An 11,082-nucleotide genomic window follows, 5' to 3' on the forward strand; every position below is an offset into this window, starting at 1 on the left:
CAGCAGTTCTGCGGTTTCAGGTCTAATGATCTGAGCTCAAACTGAGATAAAAACAGGACAGCATCTATCAGTCTCTCTCTCTCTCTCTCTCTCTCTCTCTCTCTCTCTCTGCGGCCCTTAGACTCCCTTCCCTAACCGACACACTCCTCGGGTGGTACTGTTTGTGTAAGATCATGTTTGCACATGTAGTGTTGTGTAGATTATAATTGACTCCCCACCCCACACTCCTCAGTGAGTCTCTGTTGTAAAAGCTTTGCAAAGTCTTGCAGCAGCGCAGCACCCTGTCCCCATCTGTCCAGTGTCATTGTGTCCATCTGACAGCGATGCCAGGCTGCTACTGTCGACTCCATGCCATCTCGTGGTGTCAGTGGAGGGTGATGGGATATAAAGCGGCGCAGCGTCTGCTGTCGCTCAGCCGTGTCTGGGGTGAACTGGGAGACACACTGGCGTGGCGGACTGATCTCTGGAGAGGGGTGGCGAGAAGTGCGGCAGCTTTTAATTGTGTTCACACCTAAGCCCTTTTGTGTTCTGCTTCTCTCGGCTGATCCACAATGAACTGCAGCCCCCGTGTCACGTGTACATTATTGCTTTCATATTGCATCACTGGTAACTGTGCCTGTGGTTGGAGTTGGGGGGGCGGTGAGTATATAGGCTACAGAACATACCGCTGTAGTATAACTGCTATGTATATATATTTATTCATGATCACTGACATACCTGCGCACTGAAGCACACTCCTGCACTGAGCTGCTCTCCAGCTGCGGAGATGGGTCTGCAACGCTGTGGCTGCGCTGACCTGCATCATGCCGAACAGCTGACACATGTTCAATAACAGTCATGTCACAGAGCGACACAGCATCTGACTTTAAATACGACTTGTTTACATTATTATTAGTATTGCTGCTGTGCTGTGCTGTGCTGTGCTTTGCCTGCATTGCTTGTTGTTATTAATAACGTGTGTAGTTGAAGTACATGGTTGTTTTCTGTTAATTATTAATAATGTTGTAGAGATTGGTGGAGGCTATAGCTGGTGGTCTGATGAATAATGGATCCCTTGTGACACTGCGCTACTCATGCTTAAAACTGCCTGAGCCGACTGCTGTGTGTTTGTGACGGTGTGTATATGTGTGAGTATGTGTGTGTGTGGGTGTGTGTGTGGGTGTGGGTTTGTGTGTGTGTGTAAGAGTGTGTGTAAAGTCCAATCCAGTCAGATTCCCTGACAGACAGGAGGGACGGGGAGTCTATTGGACCAGCGCCACTCCCGGCCTTTGGCTCCTTATTAGTGGGCTGTAATGATTCTCCTCTGCCTGCTCTCCGCTGTCCTCCGTGTGTCCTGTGTGGACAGGTGTGACGGATGGTCCAGCCAGGGGCCTAATGACCGTGGGAGAGCGAGTGTCAGTCAGTGCCACGGCCCTGATCTAATATTAATGCTGTGGCTATTTTGGGGGCAATAGCAGCATCACCCTGTTCCAGACTGCCTGTCACTGAACTTCATCACGTTACAATTCATCATCGCTATGAGCCCGCGGAACCGCGGGGTCCGGAGAAAGTTATTTAACACAGCACTGGGTGTCTGAGAGAAAAAATAGAAAGATAAAATACTGGAAGGTGATAGTTTTCCCCCTGGAAACGACACAGGAACACAATAGTGTTCCCTCTGTCCACCTCTCCCTCCCCAGGACAGAGCAGCACTCAATCACAATTCCTGGAAAGAGCCCAGATTCACAGAAACACAGTGTCCAGTCTGTGGGTGTCACTGTGTGTGTGTCTCATTGTGTGTATGTCTCAGTGTGTGTGTGTGTGTGTGGGAGAGAAAGATTGTGTATCTGTGTGTCTGTGTGTCCCTCTCAGTCTGTGTGAGACAGTGACAGTAACAGTGCAGACAACAGCTATCCAGCCCAGTCCAGCCCAGTACACTTCCTGTCCAGCTCTCTCAGGCATCGTCAGTCCATGTCTTCATCAGAGGCCCATTTCCTCTTCAGTAACAGCCCTGTCTCACTGTTCACTCACTGTTTGATCTGTCAAATTCAAATTCAAAGAAGCTTTATTGGCATGACTTGCACAGCAGTATTGCCAAAGCAGGTACAATATAACCAATTACATCAGTTTTTAAGTCTTTGTGATTCTGCTGTGCATGACCCCTTCCCCCTCCCTGAGTGTGTGTGCAAGAGTGTATCTGAGTGTGTATGTGTAAGTGTGTGAGAGAGAGGTTGTGAGTGTGTGTGAGTGTGAGGGGAGAGAGGAAGAGGGACAGAGTGAAAGGGTAGGAGGAGGTTGTGTTGCGTTGCAGGGAACTGTGTGTGTGTGTGTGTGTGTGTATTTGAGAGAGACAGAGATTGTATGTGTGTGTGTGTGTGTGTGAGAGAGAGAGAGAGAGAGAGAGAGAGAGATTGTGTGTATGTGTGTGTGGGGTGTCTGGGATGCGCTGGGTGAGTGGGTGGGGGGGGGGGCTGTCTCTCTCGAGTTTCTCTCCAGACTCAGAAGCGGTGGGCCCCCCCGCGGCCCTGCCCAGCCCCCGCACACCTGTGCTCAGGTAACGAGGATAGTATCACAGGTCACGGTGAACCGCAGCCCCCCCACCCTGTCTGTCCGTCTGTCTGTGTGTTTCCCAGTCCCTGTGTCTCCCTTGTGTACCTGTCCCCTGTCCCTGTGTCTTTGCACATGTTTCTGTGTCTGTGTGTGTGTATAAGTCCTTCCATGTGTGTCTGTCTGTCTTTCTGTTTGTGTTTATATGTCTGTCTGTCTCTGTGTGTGTCTGTCTCTCTGCGAAGCGCTCACCTGTAACCTGTCATATATCCTGTCTGTCTGTCTGTCTGCCTGTCTTCCTGTCTGCCTGCCTGTCTGTCCGCTTGTCTGCCTGTCTGTCTGCTTGTCTGTCTGCCTTGTTTCTCAGTGTGTGAAGTAACTGCCTGCTATCCTCCACTTTCCCTCTCCCTCTCCTCCTCCCACCCACTGCCTCCCTCTCCTTGTCTTTCTCTCCCTCTTTCCCTCTCCTCCTCTCCTCTCCAGCTCCTCCTCCCTCTCTCCCTCTCTCCCTCAGCACACTGGGCTCTCTGTTTCTAGAGTGGTTGCCTTGACAACAGCCCAGTTTCTCGGCTGTGCAGTGACAGGGCTGAGCTCTCAATCTGCCTCATGCCACCCCCTGCTGGCCAAATTGCACAACTGCAGTCTTGCATGAGGCAGCCCAACAAATGTATTATTCATCTGTTTGTTTGTTTGTTTGTTTGTTTAGTTGATTTAATGGCAGACACCCTTATCCAGGGACACTTACAGGATACAAGAGCAAAACAACAGTGTGATAATACAGTGCAAAATCACAAATCAGGCCTAATACAATTACAGGTTTAAAATTATAGAAGTGCATGTAAAATAATTAGTTAATATACAATACAATTCCTACATCCTAGTTCTAATTACTACTGATTGTGATTATAAATCATTTTTACTGCCCTAAACTACACCACATTGCACTACACTGCTCTGCACTACACAACACAAAAAAACCTCAAACTAAACAGAGACCAGCCCAAACTCTCACTCCTCCTGAAATCACAGCATCTGTCTCTGTCTGTCTGTCTGCTTTGCACACCTCTCTGTAAAGCTTGTCCGTCAGACCGCTAGCCTCTCTATCCATCAGTCTGTCTGTCAGTCAGTCTTTCTTTGATTGTTTCCTGGTGCTTTTCCTCCCCCATTTCTTCACCTCCAGAAAGACCTGCTGCTTTCTTTCTCTCTCCTCCCTCTCTCTCGGGCCTGTGCCAGGCTGCTGTGGAATGAGATGGGCGATCTGCCCACGGTCTGGGCATAGAGCAAAGAGAGAAAGAGAGAGAGGGAGGGAGAGAGGGGGTGAGAGAGGGGGAGGGAGAGGCTCTTTGTCTCTGTGGAGGGCATCCAGCTTTACAGTACAGTGCAGTGTAGTAGCCTACAGTATAGTACTGTACAATGTAGTGTAGTGCAGTGTACTACAGTATAGTATAGTACAGTGTAGTATTGTACAGTACAGTGCAGTGTAGTACCATTTGAGCCACATTCTGTCTCACCAGGATTTACTTAATCACACCCCCACTCTCCTGCACCCCCTATTTCCTATGTGTATCTGTGTCTGTGTATGTGTCTTTGTGTGCGTGTGTGCCAGTGTGTGTGCGTGTGCTTGTGTGTGTGTATGTCTTTGTGTGCGTGTGTGTGTCTGTGTGTGTCTTTGTGTGCGTATGTATGTGTGTGTGTGTGTGTCTGTCTGTTCATGTTGAGGGGGGTTCTTAGTATTTTTCTCTCTCTTCCTCATCTCTCTTTGTTTTTGGTAAAAATATGTGGTACTTTTTACCTTCACCCTTACACCCTCTCTCTCTCCCCGTCTCTCTCTCCCGTATTTTCAGCATCACTATTTATTAAAAAGCCTTGTCTTCTCTCCTGTTGTACTCTGTGTGACTTGTCTGTCTTTAGGTCTGTGTGTTTGTGTGTGTGCTGTGTTGTGTGTGTCGTTATTGTGCAGGAGCATTTGTTGTTGCTGTTGTTTTCTCTGTCTCTTATTTATTTATTCAAACTGACTGATTGAAGCATTCTTGTGTTTCCAGGCTGTGTTGCTTTCTCTTTCTCTTTGCCTCTTTTTCGCAGCTCGACTCCACTGGTGTGTGTTAACCTCTCCTGCTCTCTCCCACCCTCTTTCTTTCTCCCTCTCTCACTCGCGTTCTTATTTTGTGTGTATAAATCTTAACTCACTTTAAGTCATTAAGCTAATTAACCTGGCTGTTCCGTTTACACTTAAGAAAATGTCTGCTCTCTCTTCCTCACTCGTTTGCTCACTCTCTCTCAACAGCACTTTTTTTTAAGTCGTAGTCGTGCCTCATTCTGTGTTCTGCGCAGTTCTGTTCCCCCCCCCCTCTCTCTCTCTCTCTCTCTCTCTCCCTCTCAGTGCCTAATGCTCATCACTGTCTTGCCTCTGAATGTGCCTTCTGACCTTCTGAGTCTGCTGTGGAGTACAGTGTCCTCTGTAACAGTCACCTCGTCTGGAGAGCTCTCCCTCTCTCTCTCTATATTACCTTCACACTTCCTCACTCGCTCCCTATACTGTATCCTCTACTCTTAATTCACACCTTTTCTCTCCCTCTCTCTCTCTCCCTCTGTCTGCCTGGTCTTCCCTGGCCAAGTCTGTTGTTTTCTAGTTTCTGTGATGCACTGCAGTGGTGGTAGATAGATAGACAGACACACACACTTACACACATTTACACATATACTTACAAACACCCACAGACAATCAGTGTACACACTAGTGTAGTTCAGTGCAGTGTATTGTATTGTGTAGTGCAGTGCAGAGTAGTTAACACACAGACACACACAAAGCACACAGACACACACAGTTGCAGATGTGGTGTCAGGCTCAGAGTAACCTCAGGCTTCTGTGAAGGCTGGTGTCGGTTCCTCTCACTGCCGCCTGTGGGGGGTCCGGCCCAGGCGGGTTGTGCCGCTGGGGTTCAGGCTGCTGAGCCTGTCTGGGCAGCTGCCCCACTCAAACAGTGCACTGGTCACTGTGAGCATCTCTGACCCTGCCCTGCTGACCACTCTGACTGCTGTGTGAATACTGACCAGAGCATGAATACTGACCACAGTGCACTGACCAGTGTGTGAATACTGACTGCTGTGTGAATACTGACCGCTGTATGTCCGCAGGCTGCCCGGGGGGAAGGGGGCAAGTCCGACGCCAGCGCAGGGGTCAGCGGAGGACAGCGAGCGGCGCGCCGACCCACACTCCTCTGTGTCTGACCTGGCCAACTCACTGACCAGCGAGATGATCATGGTACCATGGGACGGGGGGAGTGTGTGTGTGTGAGGGAGTGTTATTGTGTGTGTGTGTCTGAGAGAAAGAGAGTGTATTAGTGTGTGTGTCACCCTCCCTCCCTTACTCCATCTAGCCTCACCAACCCTCTCTCTCTCTGGCTCTCCTTTCTCTCTCTCACTCTCTCTCAGACTGGCATTATTGAGATAACCCAATCAGTCCTGGCCTTAGAGAGAAAGAGAGGGAGGGGGGAGTCTTAATGGATGGATAATGAGAATGCCACTCCCAGGGATTCAACCTCAGGCTGTGCCCTGTGTCCCTCCCTCTCTCTTTCTCTCTCTCTCTCTCCCCCTCTATCCTAGTGGTGTTGCACTGGCTTAAAAAGTAGTATCAGAGCAGCAGAGTGTTACTAACAGTACAGGTCAACATATGAATTATAAAGTACAATCATAATAATATTACAGGTCTCTCCCTCTCTCTGTCTGATACCCACTCTAATTGAATCTTATCTTCTTCTCTCTCTCTTCTCTCTCTCTATCAGATATCAGCACTAAATGGTTCCTATCATTTTCTTTTCCTCCTCCTGACTATCTGTCTATCTCTTGTTCTCCCTCTCCCTCTCCCTCTCTCTCTCTCTCTCTCTCAGTCTTTGTGTCTCTGTCAGTAATCTGAGCTCTTTCCAAACCCCCCCATACCGAGTCAATAAAGGGTTGTGAGAGTACCCTACCCCCCCTACCACCACCACCACCAAAAAATACCCAATGAGAGAAAGAGGTGGAGATAAATGAGCAAAATGATTAATGGTTCCCAGATGGATAGAAACAGAGAGAGACATACAGAGCAAGGGAGAGGGACAGAGCGGAGAGGGAGGGAGGGAGAGAGAGGGACAGCATTGTGTCTGTCCAGCCCGTGAGTGGGGGTTCCAGGTCAGCCGCCCGCACACTGACCATTCAATTGCTCTATCAGTTAAAGCTATATAGGTCAGAGGTCGAGTGACACGTCTGTGTGTGTGTCTCATATATATCAGTGTGTAACACTGACATCTGCCCCTGTCCCCCTCCGTCCCCCACACCTCCAGCTGTCCCCGGGCTCAGAGGACGACGACGGGCTGGAGTGCCCCGGCCGGGAGAAGCTGGGCCGGATCCAGTTCAGCGTGGGCTACAGCTTCCAGGACTCCACCCTGACGGTCAAAATCCTGAAGGCCCAGGAGCTGCCGGCCAAGGACTTCAGCGGCACCTCGGATCCCTTCGTCAAGATCTACCTGCTGCCCGACAAGAAGCACCGGCTGGAGACCAAGGTGAAGAGGAAGAACCTCAACCCCCACTGGAACGAGACCTTCCTGTTCGAGGGTGAGAGGGAGAGAGTGGGCCAGGCCGTGTGTGCGTGTGAGTGTGAGAGAGTGAGTGTGAGTGTTAGTGTGAGTGTGTTTATTTTCCCTCTTCACTGTGTCTGACAATGCTCTGGCAAAACTTGTGTAAACTTGTCACACCAATAAAGAGAGAGACACAGATAGACAGACACACTGACACACCCTCACACACACACATTCTCACGAACACACAAACAAACACACACACACACACACACAATGTCCAGTCAGCATTAACATCCCCCCATCTCTCTCTCTCTCTCAGGGTTTCCCTATGAGAAGGTGGTGCAGCGGACCTTGTACCTGCAGGTCCTGGATTATGACCGGTTCAGCCGCAATGACCCAATTGGCGAGGTGTCTGTGCCGTTGAACAAGGTGGACCTGGCACACATGCAAACGTTCTGGAAGGAGCTGAAGCCCTGCAGTGATGGCAGCGTGAGGAGGCGGGGGCACTGGGAGAGAGACTGGGGGGAGAGAGAGAGTGGGACAAAGTTTGTGTGTATTTAACAGGGAATTATGTGTAGTGTGTGTGTAACAGTGACAGTGTGTGTGTGTGTGTGTGTGTGTGTGTGTGTGTAACCATGACTGCGTGTGTGTCAGTGCTGTGTGTGTGTGTGTGTGTAACCATGACTGCGTGTGTGTCAGTGCTGTGTGTGTGTAACAGTGACAGTGTGTGTGTGTGTGTGTGTGTGTGTATGTGTAGAAGTTAATAGGTCAGGTTATTATTATTATTATTTTGTCTTGGCCGCAGGGCGACTTCATTTTCACAAGAAACTTTTTCAAAGCATCACGAAGTGCAGTAATACAATCAGTACAAAACACAGTTGAAAAACAAAAGTACACCTGCTCTGTGATTGGCTGTTTCTCACAGGGGAGCCGAGGGGACCTCCTGTTGTCTCTGTGCTACAACCCCACAGCCAACACCATCACTGTGAACATCATCAAGGCACGCAACCTGAAGGCCATGGACATCGGGGGCACTTCAGGTACACAACCACACACACACACACACACACACACACACACACACACACACACATACACATACTGACACAATCCCACAGGTCTATTTTTATTTATTTTATTTTATTTTGCTGTTTGTTTGTTGTATGTTTACCACTCTATACAGTGCTCTGTGGCTACCCTGCAAAGGGTGCTATACCAATAAAAATTGATTGATTGATTGAGTGATACACACACTGACACTGACACAACCACACACACCCTGACACACACTGACACCCACAACCTGACACCCACACATTGACACACACACATTGACACACACACACACACTGACACCCACAACCTGACACCCACACATTGACACACACACACAGACACACTCACACACACACACACACTGACTGACACACACACACACACACACACTCACAAACACACACTGACATACACACATTGACACACTGACACACACACATTGGCACACACACACACCCTGACACACTCACACACACACTGAAGAGTCGCAGAAATCCAGAGCGAGATGCATCTCCAATCAAAAGGTTTTTTATTACAAACAGCTGCAAGGAAAAGATTCAAGAGGCAAACTCAAGAACAGTCTTAGAGAAGTTACAAACTACAGGCACTTTTATGCAGACCAGACAGGAGAGAAAGATAACAGGCCACATGTCTGTCCCGTGATGAGTGTAAGTTTGGTTTCTGCCTGACAACTGCTCAGGAAGACCCATATACAGTAAAAACGGGGAGAATTAAGGCATACGTAATGTTTAATATAAGGGGGGTTTGTACGATGTATCAAGCCCAAATTACTGGTGAAAACTGGTTCTTATCAGACCCTGTTCTTCTATGTATCAGGATTGAAATATAGCACAGTACCGTAGCACAGTGAGACGGTGAGACAGTGACCTTGTTTACACAAACACAGAGAAAGAAATGCAGTTCTTCACACACTCACCCTGGCTCCCCTCTCAGACCCCTATGTGAAGGTGTGGCTGATGCACAAGGACAAGCGCGTGGAGAAGAAGAAGACCGTGGTTCTGAAGCGTTGCCTGAATCCCGTCTTCAACGAGTCCTTCCCTTTTGATGTGCCGACGGAGCGCCTCCGCGAGACAACTATCATCGTCACCGTCATGGACAAGGACCGGCTCAGCCGCAACGACGTCATCGGCAAGGTGACTCCCACTGGCACAGCCACACGCACACTGACTCTGCTACACGCCCACTGGCATGCAAACACGACCACCGGCTCTGCCACACGCCAACTGGCATGGTCACACGCCTACTGGCACGCCCACTGGCTCTGCCACAGGCCCACTGGCACGTCCTAATAAAGCATTAATAAATACACTCGACTTTAGAGTAGACGCCCAGCTTGCCTTTAGAATCAAAATGGGAATAACATTTTTTTGTATTTGTATTTCTATGCATCTTCTGTTACAAAAAGTGAAAAAACAGACAAACACATAAATCAGTATAAAACATTATTTCAAATTTATTGTTGTTGGTGTTATTATTATTATTATTATTATTATTATTATTACTATTATTATTATTATGTGTAAAGCTGGGTAGCACTTCGTGGGACAAAAAAACGATTATTTTTGAATTTGCCAAATCTCTAATCATACCAATTCCAGCACGACTGACACACGGACACATGGACTGACTCTCTCTCTCTCTCAGATCTATCTGTCATGGAAGAGCGGTCCAGCGGAGGTGAAGCACTGGAAGGACATGATCGCCCGGCCGCGCCAGGCTGTGGCTCAGTGGCATCAGCTCAAGGCCTGAGCCCCGCCCCCCCCAACCAAACCCCAATCCCCCCCCCCCCAACCCCCCACCCCCCCCAGCTCCTGATGCACAACACTGCCTCGCACCGGGCTGCGAGACACGGGTACAACTAGCCATCCAGTGAGACATTCCTCTCTCTCTCTCCCTCCCTCATTCTTTCCCTCTCTGTCCCTCTCTCTGTGTCTCTCCACCTCTTTTTCTCCCTCTCACAGCTCCTCTGTCCTCATGTGTCTGTGTGTCTGTCTCTCTCTTTATTTTTCACAGTTTAATGGTCATGCTGTGTGTCTGTGTGACAGTGTGTCAATGTGTCAGTGTGTCTGTGTGTCAGTGTGTCTGTGTGACAGTGTATCTGTGTGACAGTGTGTCAATGTTTCAATGTGTCAATGTGTCATTATGTCAGTGTGTCAGTGTGTCTGTGTGTCACTCCGAGGAGCAGGTCTCACTCCACACACTGGAAGTCCCCCCCAGTTTCTCTTACATCCCTCTCTTTTTCTCTCCCTCTGTCTCGTCTCTCTCGTCCAGCTGCACCCTCCTTCCTTCCTGTCTGTCTCTCCTTCTTTTTTCTCTCTATCTCGCCCTCTTTCTCTCTTTTGTCTCCAAAAATAAATAAACTAATAAATAATAATAATAATAATAATAATAATAATAATAATAATAATAATAAACGATGAACACAAAGTGAAATAAAGTAAAAGCAACAGAGGAAAGGAAAAACAGAATCTGCAAAACGATGGACCTCAGCATGTGGACATGTGGACACAGGCCTGCTGCTCTGTCCAACCCTCTCCCTCCTTCTCTGGCACAATGACAGTCTCCCCCGGGCTCTGTGTCTCATTGTCTGTGTGTGCCGTGTGTGCTGTGCTGTAGCTACACCAAGTAGAGAATTAACAAGGAGTAAATAATCATAATGATGATAATAATAATATTGATAATAATTATAATGATAATAATAATACGTTTTAAAAAGTAAACGAAAAAGACATTCTAGGAGCCTGCCCCAGGTTATCCCCGCCAGGAGGAGGAGGAGAGGAGGACAGACTGAGCACACGGAAGGACAGGACGCAGGAGGACAAGGGCAAGGAACAGGCAGGGCCTGCTGATCCATCGCCATTTCTTTCATTCTTGTTTTTCTTGTTTTTCTTCTTCCTTGTAAAATAAACAAACTGAAACTGAA

At 48.5% G+C, this 11,082-nt stretch overlaps 1 protein-coding gene and 1 long non-coding RNA gene across 5 annotated transcripts in view; one reads left to right on the plus strand and one right to left on the minus strand.

Moving 5' to 3' along the window:
* The window catches only part of LOC136747483 (synaptotagmin-7), a 45,579-nt gene extending 34,497 nt beyond the window's left edge, over nucleotides 1-11,082 (plus strand). For 2 of the 3 annotated variants that reach the window (XM_066700315.1, XM_066700314.1), the window contains 6 exons: nucleotides 5,662-5,788; nucleotides 6,846-7,116; nucleotides 7,402-7,571; nucleotides 8,008-8,122; nucleotides 9,093-9,292; nucleotides 9,804-11,082. In XM_066700315.1, the coding sequence (XP_066556412.1) occupies nucleotides 5,662-5,788; nucleotides 6,846-7,116; nucleotides 7,402-7,571; nucleotides 8,008-8,122; nucleotides 9,093-9,292; nucleotides 9,804-9,908 (988 nt within the window). In that variant the 3' untranslated portion in view covers nucleotides 9,909-11,082. Of the gene's footprint in view, nucleotides 1-5,661; nucleotides 5,789-6,845; nucleotides 7,117-7,401; nucleotides 7,572-8,007; nucleotides 8,123-9,092; nucleotides 9,583-9,803 lie in introns of those variants that run through there. The other variant, XM_066700313.1, reaches the window with a different exon arrangement.
* Nucleotides 1,692-9,212, minus strand: LOC136747487 (uncharacterized). Of its 2 annotated transcripts, none has more exons than XR_010816521.1 (4): nucleotides 9,076-9,212; nucleotides 7,440-7,600; nucleotides 6,840-7,106; nucleotides 1,692-2,018 (listed from the first exon to the last, which is right to left on the minus strand). It is a non-coding gene; the product is annotated as an uncharacterized LOC136747487 (long non-coding RNA). The 2 variants fall into 2 exon arrangements; XR_010816522.1 differs by lacking the exon at nucleotides 1,692-2,018 and adding an exon at nucleotides 3,208-3,795.

Source organism: Amia ocellicauda, chromosome 4, assembly GCF_036373705.1.
Source record: "Amia ocellicauda isolate fAmiCal2 chromosome 4, fAmiCal2.hap1, whole genome shotgun sequence".
Lineage (NCBI taxonomy): Eukaryota > Metazoa > Chordata > Actinopteri > Amiiformes > Amiidae > Amia > Amia ocellicauda.